The following is a 23,147-nucleotide window of genomic DNA, read 5'->3' as shown; positions in this document are numbered from 1 at the left end:
AATTAATATTTATAATAATAATAATAAATATAGAAATATTTATTATAATATTTATTATTAATAACATTTATTATTACTTATAATAATTATTATATTATTTATGATTAATGGTTATACATAATAATAAGTATTAATTATTTAAGTATATTTAATTTATATATAATTAATGTATTATAATTATTTTATTAACATGTATAATTTATATTACATTATATATTAATTATTATATTATCATCTAATAATTTTGTTTTTTATATAATATCATATAAGAAATTACCATCTCATCATTATATTAATAGATTAATTATAGCTACACATTTAATTTCATAATATATTTGATATTTATAATTTTATATACTTTTAAAGTTATTATTAAAAATCAAATGATTTTAAAGATAAAAAAAATCAAATGGCTTTATCAATTATTGCATTATCAATATAAATATGACAAAATAGTTACTATTATGTAATAGTGACAATTTTGTAAAATACTATTATAAACTACTAGTGTATGAAAATGCCAATTTTTTTTTCAATGAATAACCAAATGCTTACATCATACTAATAAGACTTTAGACTACTCTAAAGTACTATTATCCAATAGAATAATAGATAAAACGATTTGTGTATTTTGAAAAAAAAAAAGAAAAACTATAGACATTAAGAAAATTGGTCAAACTATTTTAATTCTTGGTTGTCATTGGTTCATGTTTTGACATTAATAGATTTGGGTGAATGCATAAGTATTCCTTGTCTATGACAAACTAAAAAATGTACACTTTATTATATGAAAAATATTGTCAAAAATAAACATATATTGCATATATAGTCTCCATAATGACTATGATGAAAAATATATTATGTGAAGGTAATGTGCGCAATGTTAATGTAACATATAATACTCATATAGAAATGTAATAAAAATATATATTTGAAATGAACAAATAACACATGGTGATGTAGGTATAAAGCTTTCATAGATAATATGATTGGTATGATAGAATACCCTAATTGAATAGATCACATGTTAGCAAATTGTATGAATGAATGAATGATTTTACTAACGTCCACAAGACCGATCGGTTTGTGGGTTCAGGAAGTCACAACCTAAGATAATTTCATATTCTTTTCCATGTCAGATCTCCTGCTATGAATCTTGACTAGAAAACTAGCAGTCTGATTGATCTTATCCTCGCCAAATAAATGATGCATGTTGTCGCTCTTCAAGATGATCTCGTACTGAGCACGAATATCATCATAAGTTGTGCACTCACTGAAAAAATGTCATTCGGTCTCAATTGCACCCATCTTGCAGAACAAGCCAATTCTCTCTTCCCATAGCTCTTTGGGCCTTTTCCATCTACTCGTTTCACACTTGAGATGATGCGAACCTGTCTTTAATTGAGCCACTAACAACCTTGCCTTTCCTTTAATAACTACGCCTAAGTATGCTTTCTCCCGTGATCCCAAGTTGGGTTAAACTCTTTGATGTAGTATGCCTTTTTTCGACCAATACAATTATTCCACATGGCAATTTGAAACTTTCCTATGACCAACTTTTTTATTTCCTCATCGGTATTACCCTGATTATTGCTGAAGCCTCCAACAGAAAAGTACTGCTTCCGCTAAAAAGATTTCATATGAGATTGATGTTTTAACTTTGAGATTAATTATAATTAGGTGTTTTGCTTCTGCTAAAAAGATTTCATATGATATTGATGTTTTAACTTTGAGATTAATTGTAATTAAGTGTTTTTGAATCCTAATGGATATGAACATGGCAAAATCAATGAGGAAAGCATGAATATATGTCAAGGCCATGATAATTCATGATGTAAAGATAGAGCTCTATCATAATGTACGCAATGCAATCAAAGCTCCAAACCCTGGCAACAACAAACAAATGATATGGAAATGAGAAATAGTCTACTAGCAGACGGAAGATCACTCCATTATCAGATTCGAAACAAGCGTGAAATGCGATCTTCTCTTATCGCTTTACAAGCTGATGTTATTCAGAAAATTTCAATAATATCCCATGCTAAAAAATGTTCAAAACTGTTCATGATGGTGCCTAATCCGCAAGCAAAGGTGGTGTAGAGGAGTGTTATAGTTCGTGTTGTATGATGTTGCCTCAGCGGTTGGTTTGATAAATAAATACCAGTAACCTCTCAGCAACTTCAATAAATGTAGTGTGGTGTGAGCAAAAGGAATCATAAGTGTGGAGGAATGATATCTGTATTACATACCGCACTTAAGCAATCCAATGAAAATGCTCCCAGGCTTACCAACATAGATTGAATAACAGTGCACATTTTCCTTGCTCCAATTAGTCATAAAATGCCATTGCTAGCCACCCCTCATCTCAATCTCACAGCATTGTGTAGAGAGGGCAAGTTGAAGGAGGCGCTGCATATTCTGCTTACTACACATATTTCACCTGGAGACTCCTCTACATATCTTCAATTATTAGAGACCTGCATTCTCAAGAACACCTTTTCAAAAGGGAAAAAAGTCCACTCTTTCATCGCTCACAGGATATTTGCATTTGCTACATGCACAACTTTTCAGAATAAGCTTATTAGCATGTATGTGAAGTGCGGAAGTTTGGGAGATGCTCGTAAAGTGTTTGATCAGATGAAAAAACGAAATCGCGTCTCATGGAATACGGTTATTACAGCATACCGAAGACATGGGTATCCTCACGAGGCAGTCACATTATTTTACCAAATGCAACAAACAGGTCTCCAACCGGATCGTTTCACATTTGCCAGCGTACTCCCAGCATGTGCCAAAATGGGAAATTTCGAACAGGGTATGGACATCCATCAAAGCATAAAAGATAGAGAAATTTTGTCAGATGTTGTAGTTGCAACTGCCCTGGCAGACATGTATGCAAAATGTGGAAACATAGACAGGGCACGTGAATTGTTTGACAGTATTCCTAAAAAAGATGTCTTCTCATGGAATGCAATGATTGTAGGCTATGCACAAAATGGGTTTGTTGAAAAGGCTTTAGAAACTTTCAAGCAAATGCAATTGACAGGTGTCAAGCCAAATTCCACATCCTTTGCCAGCATCCTACCTGCCTGTGCCAAAATGGGTGGTTTGGAACAGGGTATAGACATCCATCGAAGCGTAACGGAAGGGGGGCTTTTGCTGGATGTTGTAGTTGCAAGTGCCCTGGTAGACATGTATGCAAAATGTGGAAGCATAGGAAAAGCATGTGTAATTTTTGATGAAATGTCTCAAAGAAATGTGGTTTCATGGAATGCCATGATTGTAGGGTATGCACAGAATGGGCTCGTTGAAAAGGCTTTAGAAAGTTTCAAGCAAATGCAATTGGCAGGTGTAAAACCAAACTCCACAACCTTTGCCAGCATCCTCCCTGCCTGTGCCAAAATGGGAGCTTTGGAATTGGGTACAGCCATCCATCAAAGCATAATTGAAAGTGAACTTTTTTCAGATATTATAGTTGGAAATGCTCTAGTAGATATTTATGCAAAATGTGGAAGCATGCACAAGGCACGTGAATTGTTTGACAAAATGCCTCAAAGAGATGTCATCTCATGGAATGCAATCATTGTAGGATATGTGCAAAATGGGCTTGTTGAAAAGGCTCTAGAAAGTTTCAAGCAAATGCAATTGGCAGGCGTAAAGCTAGATTCCACAACCTTTGCCAGCATCCTTCCAGCTTGTGCCAAAACGGGAGCTCTGGAACAAGGTATTGACATCCATCAAAGCATAACAGAAGGGGGATTTTTGTCAGACGTTGTAGTTGCAAGTGCCCTGGTAGACATGTATGCAAAATGTGGAAAAATAGACAAGGCATGTGAAGTGTTTGACAGAATGCCTCAAAGGAATGTGGTCTCATGGAATGCTATGATTTTAGGATATGCTCAGAATGGGCTTGTTGAAAAGGCTTTAGAAAGTTTCAAGCAAATGCAATTGGCAGGTGTAAAGCCAGATTCCAGAACCTTTGCCAGCATCCTCCCAGCCTGTGCCAAAATTGGAGCCTTGGAACAGGGTATGGACATCCATCAAAGCATAACTGAAGGGGTGCTTTTGTCAGATGTTGTAGTTGCAAATGCCCTGGTAGACATGTATGCAAAATGTGGAAGCATAGACAAGGCACGAGAACTGTTTGACAAAATGCCTCAAAGGAATGTGGTTTCATGGAATGCCATGATTGCAGGATATGCACAAAATGGATTTTGCAAGGATGCTCTCAAAATCTTTGAATTAATGAAGCACTCTCAGACGTATCCTGACATCGTAAGCTTTTCTTGTGTTCTATTTGCATGCAGCCATGCTGGTTTAGTGGATGAGGGCTGCACATACTTCAATCACATAAGTAACCTTTATTGCATTACACCTACAGTTGATCATTATGTGTGCATGGTTGACCTTCTTGCCCGCGCTGGATATCTTGAGAACACCCTGAACTTTATCATTAAGATGCCAGTTAAACCTGTGGTGGTTGTGTGGATGTGTTTTCTTGGTGCCTGTAGATCGCATAGGAATATAGGCTTAGGAGTATTTACAGGGATGCTGCTTTTTGATTTGGATCCTAAAAATGCTGCGACTTATGTTCTTCTCTCAAACATATATGCAGAAGCTGGTTGGAGGAATGAAGTTGAAATGCTAAGGAGATTAATGAAAGATAGAGGAATTAAAAAGATCCCTGGGTGTAGTTGGATTGGAGGTGATAAAAAAGTACATGTTTTTTGTGTCGGAGATAGATCACATCCACAGACACAGGAGATCTATGCAAAGTTGGAGGAATTGGCTTGGGAAATGAAGGCAGCAGGGTATTTTCCGGATTCAAGACATTCACTTAATGATGTGGAAGAGGAGGAAAAAGAATTATTTCTCTCCCACCATAGTGAAAAGTTGGCAATTGCATTTGGTTTGTTAAAAACACCTCATGGAACACCTATTAGAGTTGTTAAGAACCTTCGAGTATGTGCTGATTGCCACACCGCAACGAAATTTATCTCCAAGATTGTCAGAAGAGAAATTGTTGTGCGAGATGCAAACCGTTTCCATCATTTTAAACAGGGACAATGTTCTTGCGAAGATTATTGGTGATGCTAAATGAAAGAATATCTGAAAAATAGACTTGCACTATGATGATGGGCACCATGTCAGACCTGCAGTAATAATGAAGGGATAAGGTTTTATTTTCAGTTTTTAGAATGTTTTTTTTTTTTTTTTCTTTTATCGAGTATTTGGTAATCTAAGCCATTCTGTTGACTGCATAAAATTAGCTGCAGGGAGTGCAATGTAGATCACTGTTTCTATACACTGTTGGGGTATTAGTCAAAGGCCTGCTTTTATGATAACATGGATGTTTCATTGATATGTTTTCAGGAAACCTGCTTATGTATGAAATCAAAAGCTGGAAGAAGAGGTGGAGAATGGGAAAAAGTGAAAGGCAAGGAACACTTCTAGTAATTGGAAAGATGCTTGATCAACAGGGAATGAAAGAGAGGTAGGCTCCCAATATTCTTCACTTCTTTTGTTTGGATTAACTGTATTCTTTTTCTTATGTCAGGTTGAGCATTTGAGATTAAGTTACACTTTCTAGATTGTAGATTTTGTCTCCTTTATGGTTAGATATTTGTTAAGTTTATTTAAATTCTGTGATCAAGAGGGTAGAACAGATGAAGATATAGTCTGAAATTTTCTTCCAACTGCAGTAGTGTGAATGAAATGGAAGCACAACACTTATCAATTTCGGTATTGTTCTCCTCCCATTGTATGCATGTTATATATATGAATGAGAGGGTACGTAGGAAGAGATGTGTCTTCCCACGTGGGAAGACACATCTCTTCCTACGTACCACTCATCATATCACCGCACGTTAACAAACATATTATTTGCTTGACTGATCGCGATTTATGATAAATCGTTTAACCCAGCCCGATAACAAGAAGGGGTGTGACCGGTGGCAACCACCCTCATTCGATATTTATTCATTGTTTATTGTTAACGTGAATATGTTAACATGTATTTAATTCATGCATCGGAAATAGTATGACCGGTGTTACAAGAATTAACACTCCCTCTTAGCTAGGGAGGACATATTTCATGTTCGAGGAAAACAACATAATTCATCCATTGATTGTGAAGAGAAGAGATATCACACCATAGTGATATTTAGAGATATGGTTCAGCAATGAATATCAAGTCTCATGATACTCACCATAACTCATAGTTATCAAGTAAGGTATGTGCACTGACATCGAGTCACATGATGCCCACCATACTGATAATGATTCATGGTATGTCCACGAATATTATGTCCATAATATTCACCATGAAGATCTCTATCATAATTATGGTTTATTTAATGATATCAACCAACTGATATCTACTATAATGTCTCAGAGATATATACTATCATGACATGTCCACAGATATCAAGTCTCATGATATCCATCAAGATAGATAAATGTAGGATCTGCAAACTCTGATTCTGCAGTTGCTTCCTTTAGCTTGTGCAGATTTGTCTCCATAGGTGTGGTCATGGATCTACAATCCATCATTCCAAATCTCTTGAGTATATCAATGGTGTATTTTCCCTGATTAAGGATTATACCATCTGCCTGCTGCCAAACTTCCAATCCAAGGAAGTAGTGAAGAATTCCTAAATCCTTCATATCAAACTCAGAGGCTAATTCTTTCTTACACCGAGAAATACGATTATCCTTGATAACACAATGATGAACGAGTAGTACCCAACCGGTACTGAGAGGGGGGGGGGTGAATCAGTACAGACAAAAACACACTCTTGAACCGGTTTGTCTGCAGACACTATGCATTGACAGACAAACAGTGACACCGGTCCTCAAACAGAGTACAACCGGCAAAACCCAGAATAACTGAGACGAGCATAAACCGGCTGACACTTATCTTCTCATACAATCTAACACTTCATTTCCTTTTCACCCTAATGCATGAACAGGTAATCTACCATCAAAGATATACATATGAGCAACTAGATCAACAAGATTCACCGCTTGACAGAAAACAACAAAGCATCACATGAAGAAGACATCACACATAACACACATATTTTTCACATGGAAACCCAACAGGGAAAAGCCATGATGGGGATGAATACCCACAAGCTTGTTTTTGAACTCTTTAGAAGTCCGCTCTGTTAGGAGCCTAGTCCGGTTAAAGACTGATACAATAGGTTCTGTTAGGAACTGATCCTGTTAGGGATCACCCGGTTAAGGGATGGCTAGAATACCCCATTAAGGGTTAAACCCTGTTAAAGGTTACCTTGTCAGAGGATTTCAAGAACTCAATGGTTTTGAGTCACCCTGTTAAAGGATTTACAGCAAGCCTGTTAAAGCTACCCTGTTAGGGATTTCTCAACTGTTGAAGTGGTTAGAGATCAACAGGTATTACAATAATTTGGTAACAACACTCAATGCCAATGTAGATCCGCTTAAGCTCCTCTTCACCTTCTGCACTTACACTCTGCAGGTATCACTTCTCTCCTTTTGGTCTGGCAAGAATCACGTATCCCTTATCTTGGATACACACACACAACTTTTGCCAACAACCTCAGAAAGAGACACAACATTGACCTTATAGGAAAACAGATAGATCGGTAGCATAAACCCTAAACCCTAAACCTGTTAGGTTAAGGAATTCAAACGGTTCAATCCTGACCGTTGAGCACACTGCATTAAATGTAACAGTTCTTGATCCAATCTCAAGATATTCTCCATCGTCCATTTCCACTGATTTCATGGCGGCTGATAACCCATCACACATTATCACCATTTTACAGACTTCGCACATTCCCGAGGTAGATAGGAACAATCTCCTTCATGCAAGATCCTTCACGCGCACAAGGCTTACATGGCAACACGATCTGTTCTTCGTTACCATGCTAACTCATCACACAAAGTCACTGGTTGAGCCACATAGGCTTGAAGGACTTCAACTGGAAATCTTGAAGTTGAGACTACCAACCGGTAGTCATACAACGCTTCCATGTGCCGGTTCCCACAACCATATGCCGGTTCACCTTGAACAAACACACTACTTCACTTTGACACAAATGCCGGTTCACAGTGTTACACCGGTTCTCACATATGCCGGTTTTCACCTCTTCAGCATATTGACATCAATGACAACATACAATGTCATTATGTTCTCATACCGGTTCACATAATGCCAACAATCTCCCCCTTTGACATTGATGGCAATATACAAAGATATCTCTCCGCTTCACATCTTCTCTCCCAATTGCTGCAGATATCTTCTCCGCTTCACATCTTCTCCCCCTTTGACAACAATGCCAAAGTGGAGGCACAAGCTTCCCTGTTCCATTATGCTGCTCCCCCTGAGGAGGAGCATCCTTCAACACATCAATCCTGAAGAAAAATTTGACTATGCAATACCTAACTGATGTGGAGCATATACCTTTAGTTTACCTCCTGAAGGGGCAACACCTCTAATTCACCCCTTAAGTACATAAATGTAGCCTTTGGGAGAGGCTTGGTGAATATGTCTGCTAATTGCTCCTAACTGGAAACATGTTCCAGTGCAATCTCTTTGTTCTGAACCTTTTCCCTCAAGAAATGATACTTAAGCTCAAAGTGCTTGTTTCTAGAATGTAAAACCGGATTCTTGGAGATATTAATTGCACTAGTATTGTCACAAAATATACTTACCGGTTCAGATACAGGAACTTTGAAGCCATTTAATACATGCTTCATCCAAATTGTCTGAGTGCAGTTCATAAAAGCTGCAACATACTCTGCGTCCGCTGTAGACTGAGAGATACAACTCTGCTTCTTACTCATCCATGAGACTAGTCTACCACCGAGAAAGAATGCACCACCGGTTGTGCTTTTCCGGTCATCTATATTGCTTGCCCAATCAACATCTATGTATACTTTCAAGTTGAAATCCTTGCTATAAGGATACCACAATCCATAGTCAACAGTTCCCTTCAGATACCTAAGAATCCGCTTGACTGCAACCAAGTGAGATTCTCTTGGGCTTTTCTGGAATCTTGCAGTAATGCCAACTGCATGTTCAATATCCAGTCTGCTATGTACTACATAATGCAACTTACCAATCATTGATTGGTATTCCTTCTCATCAACCAATTCTGAGTCATCTTCTTTGGATAGTTTACAACTGGTCACCATCGGAGTACCAACCGGTTTGCTATCTTCCATGCCAAAGGTCTTCAACACCTCTTGACATACTTGGACTGAGTGATAAAGATTCCATCCTTCATCTGCTGGATCTGCAGTCCAATGAAGAATTTAATCTCCCCTATGAGTGACATTTCAAACTCTTTCTTCATCTCATCTGCAAACTCATGACTCATCTTGTCATCTCCACCAAAGATAATGTCATCAACAAATACCTCACAGATCAGGATCTGATCACCTTCAGACTTCAAGTAGATATTGCTATCTTCACTTGTTCTCTCAAATCTAATCTTCACAAGATGGGAATGCAGACGTTCATACCATGCTCTAGGTGTTTGCTTTAGACCATATAAGGCTTTATGTAGCCTACATACCATGTCATTGTCTTCAGATAGGGCAAACCCATCTGGTTGCTCAATATACACCTCCTCTTCAAGTACTCCATTTAGGAATGCAGATTTTACATCCATTTGATATGCTTTGAAACCTTTAAAAGCTGCATGTGCAAGAAGTATACAGACTCCTTCCAATCTGGCTACAGGAGCAAAGGTTTCTCCATAGTCTTCTCCTTCTTCTTGAGCATATCCTTTGCACACCAATCTAGCTTTGTTCCTAATCACTATGCCACCCTCATTCAGCGTATTTTTGAAAACCCATTTGGTACCAATGACATTTTTATGCTCCGATCTGGGTACCAAAGACCATGTACCATTTTTCTTTATCTCGTCAAGTTCCTCTTCCATTGCCTTGATCCAATCTTCATCTTTATGGGCCTCTTTGAATGATTTAGGCTCAAATTCAGAGATCATACATGAGTTTTCTCTAACCTTTCTTCTTGTAAGGATTCCTGCATCCTTATCTCCTATGATCTGCTTAGGATCATGATTCAGCTTGACATACTGAGGAATGGTCTTAATGGATTCCTCTTGCTTTTCTTCTTCATCCTCATCTCCATCAGTATCAGCATCTACATCTACCGGTGTAGGAACATTGTTACTGGTACTTGGTTGATTGACAACCGGTTCCCAGAATGTTACAACCGGTTCATTTACCACTTGCTCACTACCGGTTTCCTCAGTTTTCTCATAGGTTTCATCAACTCTTACATTGATGCTTTCCATAATTCTCTGAGTCCTATTGTTGAAACACTTGAGAGCTTTTCTCTTGGTGGAATATCTTAGGAATATTCCCTCATCACATTTCGCATCAAATTTGCTCTGGTGTTCACTCCTCTTGATGTAACATTTGCTACCAAACACTCTAAAGTAGCTAACCACAGGTGTCTTACCCGTCCAATACTCATAAGGAGTTTTATCCTTACCTTTCTTGATGAGTACCCGGTTCATTGTGTAGACTGCAGTGCTCACCGCTTCTCTCCAAAAGGTGTGAGTTACCTTTCCTTGAATCAACATGGTTCTAGCTGCTTCAACTACAGTCCGGTTATTCCTCTCTGCTAGGCCATTCTGCTGTGGAGTCCGGGGGGCAGACAGTTGCCTCTTGATGCCATGTTCTTCACATTACTTGTTGAATTCACCGGAAGTGAATTCCCCTCCTTGATCAGTTCTCAGGCACTTGATCCTTTTACCGCTTTCCTTCTCCACTAATGCTCTGAAAGCTTTGAACTTTACAAAGGCTTTAGACTTGTCTTTCAAGAATGTGACCCACATCATTCTTGAGCAGTCATTAGTGATAATCATGAAGTACCTATCACCCTGCACACTTCTAGTTTTCATAGGACCACACAAATCAGTATGCACAAGGTCAAGCAAGTTGTCAGCAGTGAAAGATTTACCTTTAAAGGTTGAGGAAAACATTTTCCCCAAATGGCACTCTCTGCACAAGGTATTATCCAGTTTGCTTAGCACCGGCAACCCCCTAACTGCCTTGATCTTACTAGCCTTCACAATGTTATCAAAGTTTACATGGCAGAGTCTCCTATGCCATATCCAGCTATCATCAAATTTAGCCATAAGACATGTACTTATATTTGCATTTAGCTGAAATAGGTTACCTTTGGTCTGCATGCCGGTGGCCACCAATTCACCATTCTTTCCTTTGATTCTGCAAACTCCATTCTTGAATTCCAGAGTGAGGCCATTGTCATTCAGCTGGGCAACACTTAGAAGGTTGTGTCTGAGACCATCAACCCAATACACATTGTCAGCACTACTCTTTCCATTCAGAGAGATAGACCCTCTGCCTTTGACCATGCATGGTGCATCATTGCCAAAGCGAACCACACCACCATCATACTCTTCCAAGGATAGAAAGTTGCTCCGGTCACCAGTCATATGGTGAGAACAGCCACTGTCAATGATCCACTCATTGGAATTATCAAACCGGGAGACAAGAGCCTTCTTGTCTGACACATCTTCCTTGACAACAACAAACACAATATCTTCATTTTCTTCATCCTTTGATTCCTCATCAACTGCCACAAAACAGTTTCTCTGGTTTCCTCTTTTGAATTTCTTGAACCTTTCCGGTTTGTCCTTGTTGTCGCCATTAGGACAGTTTACAGCAATATGTCCTATCCGGTTACAGGAAAAACATTTCAAAGGTAGCTTACCGCTGTATTTGCCGGTTCCTTTAGGAAGTTTCCTGGCAAGGAGAGCTTCAAATGCCATTAGAATCTCCTCATCATCCATTTCTCTACTCTGTCTTGGTTCACCACTAGTGCTAGCTTCTTTTCCTTTTCTGGATGGTACTGCAGAAGCTTTAAAAGCTGATTCAGTCTTTTGTACACTGCCATCAAAACTATTTAGCTCATAGGCTGTCAACTTTGCAATGATGGAGTCTAGGGATACCTTAGTCTTGTCTATTGATCTCAGCTCTTGAATAGCAGCAACCCTTATTGCATAGACCGACAATAGGGATCTCAGGACTTTGCTTACCACAGTGGAATCTTCTATTTTACCACCTGCACTCTTGATATCTCCAACAACGGTTTTGATTCTTATTCCATACTGTTGAATGGTCTCACCTTCAACCATCCGCATGTCTTCAAACTTCCCTCTAAGGCTTTCTTCCTTAGCTTGTTTTATATGCTCATCACCACCATAGATATTTTCAAGAGTATCCCATACCTCTTTGGGATTTTCCTTATCTTGGACATCAATAAACTCAATGTCAAATAAACTACTAATTAGGGCTTCCATGACTTGCCCATTCTCCTATATCTCTCTCTTTTGGTCATCGGTGAGAGTACCGGTAGGGGCAACATAGGCATTCTCAACATAGCTCCAGTGTTGAGCACCCATGCTTCTGATGTATATCTTCATTCTGTCTTTCCATATATTGAAATTTTCTCTGTTAAACTTTGGACCTTCCCTCTTCATCATTAGACTGGGATCTTTACCTCAAACGGTTAAGCTTATAACACAAAGGACCTGGAGGACGCTCTGATACCAATTGATAACACAATGATGAACGAGTAGTACCCAACCGATACTGAGAGGGGGGGGTGAATCAGTACAGACAAAAACACACTCTTGAACCGGTTTGTCTGCAGACACTGTGCATTGACAGACAAATAGTGACACCGGTCCTCAAACAGAGTACAACCGGCAAAACCCAGATTAACTGAGACAAGTATAAATCGGCTGACACTTATCTTCTCATACAATCTAACACTTCATTTCCTTTTCACCCTAATGCATGAACATATAATCTACCATCAAAGATATACATATGAGCAACTAGATCAACAAGATTCACCGCTTGACAGAAAACAACAAAGCATCACATGAAGAAGACATCACACATAACACACATATTTTTCACATGGAAACCCAACAGGGAAAAGCCACGATGGGGATGAATACCCACAAGCTTGTTTTTGAACTCTTTAGAAGTCCGCTCTGTTAGGAGCCTAGTCCGGTTAAAGACTGATACAATAGGTTCTGTTAGGAACTGATCCTGTTAGGGATCACCCGGTTAAGGGATGGCTAGAATACCCCATTAAGGGTTAAACCCTGTTAAAGGTTACCTTGTCAGAGGATTTCAAGAACTCAATGGTTTTGAGTCACCCTGTTAAAGGATTTACAGCAAGCCTGTTAAAGCTACCCTGTTAGGGATTTCTCAACTGTTGAAGTGGTTAGAGATCAACAGGTATTACAATAATTTGGTAACAACACTCAATGCCAATGTAGATCCGCTTAAGCTCCTCTTCACCTTCTGCACTTACACTCTGCAGGTATCACTTCTCTCCTTTTGGTCTGGCAAGAATCACGTATCCCTTCTCTTGGATACACACACACAACTTTTGCCAACAACCTCAGAAAGAGACACAACATCGACCTTATAGGAAAACAGATAGGTCGGTAGCATAAACCTAAACCCTAAACCTGTTAGGTTAAGGAATTCAAACGGTTCAATCCTGACCGTTGAGCACATTGCATTAAATGCAACAGTTCTTGATCCAATCTCAAGACATTCTCCATCGTCCATTTCCACCGATTTCATGGCGGCTGATAACCCATCACACATTATCACCATTTTACAGACTTCGCACATTCCCGAGGTAGATAGGAACAATCTCCTTCATGCAAGATCCTTCACGCGCACAAGGCTTACATGGCAACACGATCTGTTCTTCGTTACCATGCTAACTCATCACACAAAGTCACCGGTTGAGCCACACAAGCTTGAAGCACTTCAACGGGAAACCCTGAAGTTGAGACTACCAACCGGTAGTCAGACAACGCTTCCATGTGCCGGTTCCCATAACCATATGCCGGTTCACCTTGAACAAACACACCGCTTCACTTTGACACAAATGCCGGTTCACAGTGTTACACCGGTTCTCACATATGCCGGTTCTCACATCTTCAACATATTGACATCAATGACAACATACAATGTCATTATGTTCTCATACCGGTTCACATAATGCCAACAATCCTCTCCTGTGATTAGTAGATCATCAACATAAAGAATAAGAATTAATGATTCACCATTGATTACTTTGTAGTAGAGATTTGGATCTGCTTCATTCTTGGAAAACCCTAATTCCAAGAGATAGTGATCAATTCTCTCATACCATGCTTTGGGGGCCTGTTTAAGTCCATATAGGGCTTTCTTTAATCTGCAAACATGTGATTTAGCCTTATGAATCACAAAACCTTCAGGTTGCTCCAAATAAACTTCTTCTTCAATCTTACCATTCAGAAAAGAGTCTTAACATCCATTTGATGGACTTTCCATTCTTTAGATGTTGCAATAGCCAAAACTGCTTGGACAGAAGTGTATCTGGCAACAGGAGCAAATGTTTCTTCATAGTCAATACCTTCTTTCTGTGAGAAACCTCTGGCAACAAGCCTTGCTTTGTGCTTCTCAATGCTGCCATTTGCTGCATGTTTGATTTTGAAGAGCCATTTTGAAGATACCACAGATTTGCTTTTAGGCCTAGGCACAATATCTCAGACATCTTTTTTCAGAATTGACTGATACTCTTCTGACATAGCATCTTTCCAAACTTGATGTTTGAGAGCATCTCCAACACTGGAAGGTTCTACATCAATGGTCTCACTCATCAAGGCAGCATAACCGAAAAATAGGTTAGGTCTCTTACTTTCTCTGAAGGTCCCCTTTGGAGCAGCATAATTTTCCGCTTTTTGAAGCATCTTTTTAGCCCAAAGCGGTCTCTTCCTAGTTTCGGGATGATGTTCTTCCAAACGTAAGTCTTGAACTTCATTCTCAGCGTTTTCAGGGGTCTCCCTCCGAATCTCAAGGGTGGGATCCTCATCCATGCTTGTAGTAGGATCTTGGTGTTCTAATTCATTAGAGCTTTTGGACCTCCTGAATGCTATGTCTTCTTCAAAGATAACATCTCTGCTTAGTTCAATTTGCCTTTGTCCAGTTATGTATACTCTGTAAGCCTTAGAGGTTTCACTGTACCCAACAAATACCCCTTTCTTTCCAGAAGGTTCTAATTTTGATCTCTTTTCTTTGGGAACATGAATATAGACTGGACACCCAAAGATCCGGAGATGACTTATGTCAGGTTTGTTACCAGTAAAGGCTTCTTCAGGGGTTTTATTATCAAGAAGAGAATGATGACATCTATTTTGGATGTACACAGCTGTTCTAGATGCTTCAGCCCAAAATGAGGTTTCTATATTTTGGTCAAACAAAATAGCCCTAGCAGCTTCTACTATAGTCCTATTCTTTCTTTCAGCTACCCCATTTTGTTGTGGGTTATAAGGTACAATTAACTCCCTCTTAATCCCAACATTTATACAATAATCTTTAAACATATCAGATTTGTATTCCCCCCCATTGTCTGTTCTCAAGGTTATGATTTTCTTACCTGTCATGTTTTTTGCAAGAGCTTTGAATTCCTTAAATTTAGAAAGGATTTCTTCAGATTCTTTGTACCTCAGAAAATATATCCAGGTCTTCCTAGAATAATCATCTACAAATATTACATATTATAAAAATCCTCCTAAGGAGGGTACAGACATGGGTCCACATAAATCAGAATGAACTAATTCTAATACATTTTTGGACTTATTGTTGCTAGAATTGAAAGACCCTTTAATATTCTTTCCCAAGGCACACCCCTTGCATGCTCCTTCAGAACTGTGACTTAGCTTGGGTAAGCCAATCACCATCTTCTCTATCTTATGTAGGGCATGGAAATGAAGGTGCCCTAATCTTCTGTGCCAAAGTTCATTCAAATCTGGAGTCTCATGAATCGAGGCTTGAGGTGGAGTGGTGCAAAGTCTGTGGAGGCTCGCTTGTCTTACTCCAATGGTGTGGGCTTTCTTTATGGTGGAGTTCTTTGGCCAAGCAAGTACCTTTCCTTTCATAAAGGTTAATCTGTAACCCTTATCTTCAAGTGCAGAAACTGAGACAAGGTTTCTCTTTATACCAGGTACAAATAGAACTCCAGTCAGCTGTAGTGATATGCCTGACTTTAGGTTGATATTGCAGGTTCCTATTTCCATAACTGGATAATTTGAGTCATCACCAAATTGTCACTTCTTCATTTGAATTTTCCACAAGTGTATCTAGGTGCTCACGAAATCGAGTGATGTGTCGAGATGCTCTGCTGTCAATCACCCATGTGTTGGAACTGGAGGTGACTTGACTAGAGAGGGCTGAGTAGAAGACTAGTCTCTCGGAATCACTCCCTTTCTTAACTTCTACCATTGAAGCCTGTTGCTTGATCCTGTCTGGACACTTCAGTGCATAGTGCCCATATTGGTCACATCTGAAACATTGTACTTCATAAATGTCTCTCTTCTTCTTTGAAGATCCCTTTCCATTTGAGCCGTTGTCGCTCTTTCTCTTAAAGTTCTTCTTCTTTCCTTTCTTGTGGGAATTAGAGTTTAGAACTTGAATGTCCTCATTACCATTGTTTTGTTTTATTCCTCTTGTGACAAGCCGAGATTCCTCTTGAATGCAATTGGTTTTCAATCTATCAAACTTAGGAAATTTAGAACGAGCACTGATTCCTTGAATGAACGATTCCCACGAGGTAGGAAGTCCATTTAGGGCCATCATAGCAAGTTCTTTGTTGTCTACTAGATGTCCAATAGTGGATAGTTGATCCCTAAGCTTAGTGATCCTCAAGAAATAGGATGTAACTGTCTCTCCTTTATTCATCTTTATATGGTGTAGTTGATTCTTCAAGGTGAGAGCCCTGCTAGTGTTGTTGATTTCATAAATGTCAGCTAGGGTTTTGAACATCTGAAAAGCCATCTCATATTTAGAAATAACTGGCACAATGTGGTCTCTCACTGAATCCACAATTATCTTAAGAGCCTTCTCACTGTCCTTGCTCCACTGAATTTTCTCCGTATCATTAGAGGGTTCAGGAATTTCACTTTTGACATGGGAGTCAATTTTATTTTCTTTCAAAATAAGCATGATCCTAAATTTCCAAGATACAAAATTTGATGCTCCATCTAGTCGATCTTCAAACCTAACTCCGGTTACCATTAGTATTATAGGAATGTGATCTACTAAGAGCCGGGTGAAGGTCTATATGATCGTTACAAAATTTAATTTGATCTTCCTTAACTTAACTCTGGACCATGTTAAGTTTATTTAAATTTTGTGATCAAGAGGCTAGAACAGATAAAGATATAGTCTGAAATTTTCTTCGAACTGCAGTAGTGTGAATGGAACGGAAGCACAACACTTATCAATTTCGGTATTGTCCTCCTCCCATTGTATGCATGTTATATATATGAATGAGAGGGTACGTAGAGAAGAAATATGTCTTCCCACGTTGGAAGACACATCTCTTCCTACATACCACTCATCATATCACCGCACGTTAACAAACATATTATTTGCTTGACTGATCGCGATTTATGATAAATCGTTTAACCCAGCCCGATAACAAGAAGGGGTGTGACCGGTGGCAACCACCCTCATTCAATATTTATTCATTGTTTATTGTTAACGTGAATATGTTAACATGTAATTAATTCATGCATCGGAAATAGTACGACCGACGTTACAAGAATTAACAATATTTTAAACTTGCTTCACATCCCTTTGCTTGGTGAGATAGCTTATAGATTTCTGAATTCACAAATATTTGAGTCCCTTGCTCCTCCCTTATCTATATTACATATTCTCATGTATCCAAACCCTTGTCACATTCTAATGATCACGTACTTATATGCACCCACCTTATCCATGCCTTATTACAGATGCCTATCTTGATTTTAGCATTTGCTTGTCTTGGGACAAGTTTGCAGTCATGGGTTTCATCCCCACTGTTGCGAACTCACCACGCTTTAATTCAAAGTAAAAACTTCAAAATTCGGCCAACTTATCCTCTTCATCTGTTCTACTCAAGGCCGACCAAGCTCAAATTTGTATGATGTGTTATGCCCTCGGATTTAAATTTTTAAAGAACTTAGTGCATTCACTCTATAATCAAGGAGTTTGAGAGCTTATTCACATATTATTTGCATGTTCGCACTTCAATTGGTCCACTAAAAGGAATCTAGCATTTGCACAAATATTATAGAAGCATATGCATGTCTAATACTGTTCTTCATCACTGTTTACAATCAAGGGGTTGATTGAGGCATAGTCCACTCATGACTTTGGTCACACAACAACCTATCAAAGGTAATTTTCAATATTTCTTGTCTCTAATCAAGAGAAAAGGTTAGAACAAACAACCATTTGATAGAGCGTGTAAGAAAGTAGTTTATATACATTAAGGGCTGAGTTTGCTTGCAGACGTCTAGTTCACGATTGCAAACTTGCACCAGTCCACAAAGTTGAGCCAAAACAATAGAAAAGTGAATAGTTTAGTTCTGATTTGACTATTAGTTCTGATAGGGCACCCTGCAAATAAATATAAATCAGGGAGAACTGCTGATAGGGCACCCTGTAAATATAAATCAGGGAGAACTGCTGACAGGGCACCCTATAAATAAATATAAATCAGGGAGAACTGCTGATAGGGCACCCTGTAAATATAAATAAGAGAGAACTGCTGATATGGCACTTTTTAAATATAAATCAGGGAGAACTGCTGATAGGGCACCCTGTAAATAAATATAAATCAGGGAGAACTGCTCTAAGGCACTCTACATAATAATATTGGGTAGGGAGAACTGCTATAAGGCACCCTACATGATAATATTGAGTAGGGGGATTTGTTGAACAAGACACCCTACATGATTATTTTCTCCACTATCATAATTCATGTCTCTGTTTCTGATATTGCTACATGAATCTCTCTTTATGTTATAGCTCCTTATATAAACATTCCCTAGTGTAAATTGCAGTGGTTTCTAACTCTATTTGCAGGTTTGACTACAGCAGAAGTTGAGGTACTTTCTCTTAACGCCTAAACTAAGATCTGAAACACCATAATTAGGATATTTTAAGGTCATTTAATTAAGGGACATTACAATGTATACTTCATGTGCTTTCATATGAATGCTTCTTGCCTTAAGTATACTCATGCGTATTCTCCATGTCCTATGTGTATACTTTATGTTTTACGTGTGTACTTATTGCCTTAAGTGTATACTTCATGCTTTAAGTGTATTCATGTGCCTTGTGTATATTTCTTTCTAATATATACTCATGGCTTGCAAATATTTATGTGTTTACTATATGCTTGATGTGTCTTCAACATGATTGCTCCATTATATTTGTATGTTTATATGAATGCTTATGAGATTGCTTAATGCTGTCATGTTTTCGGCATGATTACATCCCGCACCTTCCTAATATATGCTTCATGTTTGATATGTTTTTCAGCATGTATGCTTTGTGTCTTTATGTATCCACTCCATGAGTGCTTTTCTTATATATATTTTGCACCTTATATGTATTGGTATACTGTTTCAGGCTTTACATGTCTTATGTGCATACTTCATGCCTCAGTATATTTGTGTATTACTTTGTGCTTTACATGAATGCTCTATCTATGTTTCATGCCTTATGTATGCTACTTAATTTTTACATATGTACTCCTTCAAACTTCATGCTTTTGCACTACATGTCCGATATGTAGAATATTGCTTCATGCTTTACGTGTTTGCTGTGTATTTATTGCTTCACCCCTAACATGTACACTTCATGCCTTGCATGCATGTCGACATGCCTTACGAATGATTTATGCCTTGGGTGTATTCTTGTGGATGATTTGCATATTTTTTCCATATATGATTCATGTGTTTTTCATGCTCTATGACTTAAGTGAATTTATATGCGCCATGTGTATTCATATATATGCTTCTTGACTTAAGTGAATTCATGTGTGAACTTCATGCTACTTAAGCAAATTCAAGTGTATAATCTGTACTTTATGTACTACATGTATTTCACGTGTATGTTGCATGCCTTAATTGTATTACACATGCTTCACGCCTTGTGTACGTTCATGTATACTCCATGTTTTACGTAGATGCTTCTTGCCTTATGTGCTTTGGATTTACACCTTATGTGTATTCGTATGTATGACTCATGTCTTATGTATATGCTTGATGTATTGGGTTTGTGCATAGAGTGTTTTCTCTGTATGTTTTCATATACATGCCTTGCACCTCCATGTGACGTGCACGCTTCATATTTTACGTGTATCTGGGAATATTGCTACATTCATTACCTATGTCTATACTTCAATACTTCCATGTATATTTCAAGCCCTGCATGTGTTTAAATGACTTAACGTGTATTGCTTCCATGTTTTACATACTCTTAACGCCTCATGCTTCATGTTTACAAAATGTATTCAGGCTTCATGCCTCATTACCTTACATGTACTGTGTGTATACTTCATATATGCTTCATGTCTATATACATAAGTATACCTTGTGTTTATTAGGAAATGACTCAATGTGAGAAAATTGTCAATTGCTCGAGGACAAGCAATCTTGGGAAGGGTGGATTGTCATGTCCCCTCCTTAATCATTATATATTTATATATAGCATAAATGAAACAATTATTAATTAATATAATCAACAACTAATTATTTGAAAATTATTAAATATTATTATTTAATATTTTATTAAAATTAATTACTAATAATATTCTAATATTTCTAGAATAAAAATAAATTGATACTGTGGTATAAAAATGATATAAATTATAAACATAATTTACATTAGATCACAACACATGGGAGGTTAGCTTATTATATAGTATGTGATGTTAATTATGTAATGCTTGCCAAAATACCCTAGAGAAATATAGCTAACTACACACTAATTTTTTTTTGTTTATATATCAATACCACACATAACATCACTTAAGCAATGCAGTGAGCACACATCAACATTTAGAAGCTACGAACATAGAATACTTCACTTAACTATTAAACGGTTATGCAAGTGGAATATAATAAATCATTTCAACTAACTCCCTAGGGTATCTCAACACCATTACTTATTCTTCCTACATAAGCAATAAACATTTACTTTCTTTCAGATTAATACCTAATAATCTTAATCATTAATCAAGTAGATGTGCAACATAGCAATACCTAACACTCATGATATGCAACCTACTTAATCTTTCATTTAATATGAGATTCTACCTTTCAATGCATAACTATTTCCCCTTTTCTTAGGTTCGTTTTATGCACCAATTCCAAATGTTCCTATTACCCTTAACCATCCTTCGACTATTATGATCATCATTCACATACCAAGATTAACCTTTACATTGCATTAACATAATTTCCATTTACAATCAACTTTCACATAACTATTTATGGTTCTATGCCCCTAGCATGTCCATCTCATAATCATGATTCCTAAAGTACATAATGCAACAATCACAAAGTCTTCCTAAACATTTAATCCATGGCTCATTTAATACTCATAAAATCTCTTATGCTATATCAATTAACCAACAACCTACTTTATTCCATTCCAATAACATCTTATTACAAATCTAGTAACTTCATGAATTCAACTCAACAACACTTAAGATACAATATTCTAAATCCATAACAATTAATAGCATCCACCAATTGGAGTTATAATCTTAATCCATAACATATAATACAATCTAATCCTTTCTTGAAAGACAAGCATTCATTTTACCGTCTAGCCATACACTTACTAGTTAATTCCATTAATAAGATTAGTAATTCTTTCATTAAGATCATTCATACAATATTCGCATAAGAAACATTCAATTACAACCCAAGCATTACAAGATTTCAATCCTACCATTAGATCACAAACTACGAGGCATGATACAATAAATCCAAATCTTTCATTCACAAATCATGAACATGTCCTAAGATATCTTCTATCATTACTCATACTTATACATCCTACCAAGGCATAGCATTTCTCCTACTTAAAGCATCAGTTAAAGACATCATTCCTAAGCTATTACCATTATCATAATATTTGCACAATTTTCCTTTTAACATGGCTCATCATGAATACAAATCGCATCATTTTATTCTAAACCATAATACTTATTCACATCTCATGCATCCATTTTATTTAATCTATATATGGGTTTCAATATAACTTAAGGTCCATCATTACAATCATATACTATAACCCAAGCTATCACTATAACTAGAACAACATAATCATTTCTCATGAGCTTGATTTCTTTACAACTATTACATGATAATTTCATTACATGTCACAACATCGTATACACTCTTGCTGCAATAATAATCCATGAACTATCTGAAGAAGCATCCTCATCCACGCAAGAAGAATCCAAAGATAAGAATATCCCAATAGTTAGAAAGCACCAACCACTCGACCATGTGGAACCAAAGGAACTACCCCCCGTGCTAGGAGATGACACAAGGTCCCAACACACACTCTACATCTAGGCTGACACTTAAAACCAAAGAGACTAAACAATACCAGGACACTCAAGCAAGGACCAATCACAAGAAAGCACAAATAGAAACTCCTAGAGGCGCACAAATTAACAAGGCATCAATACATCTCAAGCAAGGACACATGTAAGAGTGGAGTGTCATCACATGCTATCCTCCCCATAATATTGCCAACACAACTCTTCAAGGCATAACATAACCCCGATAGACATGTGGAGCCATTTCTACCCATGAGAGAATCAAGGGAGATTTGACTTACCGTCTTCACGGCCTTCTCATGCTTATCCTAAAACATCCTCCCTAGGATCAAGTCATGAGGCACAAATCAATTTATTATCTTGTTAGGTGAGTCCTAGTTACCCAACCCATCTAATTTATTATTAACGTTATCACTTGTTTGGCAATAGGAAAACTTCCAATGTGCCCTGACAATCTAGACGAGAGGCTTATCAACTCTCCGCCTATCTCTCATGATCCCGGTCATCACATGGAAGCCCACTCCCTCTAACATGGCCCAACAATAAATCACAAGAGGCTTTTAAACCATAATAAAACATGAAAATAACACTCAAATGCAGCCAAAAACTTCCACACATACTCTCACAACATATGCAAGGCTACAACAACCTTAAATATAACAATATGAGC

At 37.7% G+C, this 23,147-nt stretch overlaps 1 protein-coding gene across 2 annotated transcripts in view; it reads left to right on the top strand.

Moving 5' to 3' along the window:
- Positions 1-1,848: 1,848 nt before the first annotated feature.
- The window catches only part of LOC131043834 (pentatricopeptide repeat-containing protein At3g12770), a 101,758-nt gene continuing 80,459 nt past the window's right edge, over positions 1,849-23,147 (top strand). For both annotated transcript variants that reach the window (XM_057977076.2, XM_057977069.2), the window contains exons 1-2: positions 1,849-5,177; positions 5,374-5,494. In XM_057977076.2, coding sequence (XP_057833059.2) covers positions 2,341-5,091 — 2,751 coding nt within the window. In that variant the 5' untranslated portion in view covers positions 1,849-2,340 and the 3' untranslated portion in view covers positions 5,092-5,177; positions 5,374-5,494. The remainder of the gene's footprint in view (positions 5,178-5,373; positions 5,495-23,147) is intronic.

The sequence above is a fragment of the Cryptomeria japonica genome, chromosome 6 (genome assembly GCF_030272615.1).
Source record: "Cryptomeria japonica chromosome 6, Sugi_1.0, whole genome shotgun sequence".
Lineage (NCBI taxonomy): Eukaryota > Viridiplantae > Streptophyta > Pinopsida > Cupressales > Cupressaceae > Cryptomeria > Cryptomeria japonica.
This window is presented reverse-complemented; position numbering and strand designations above follow the sequence as displayed.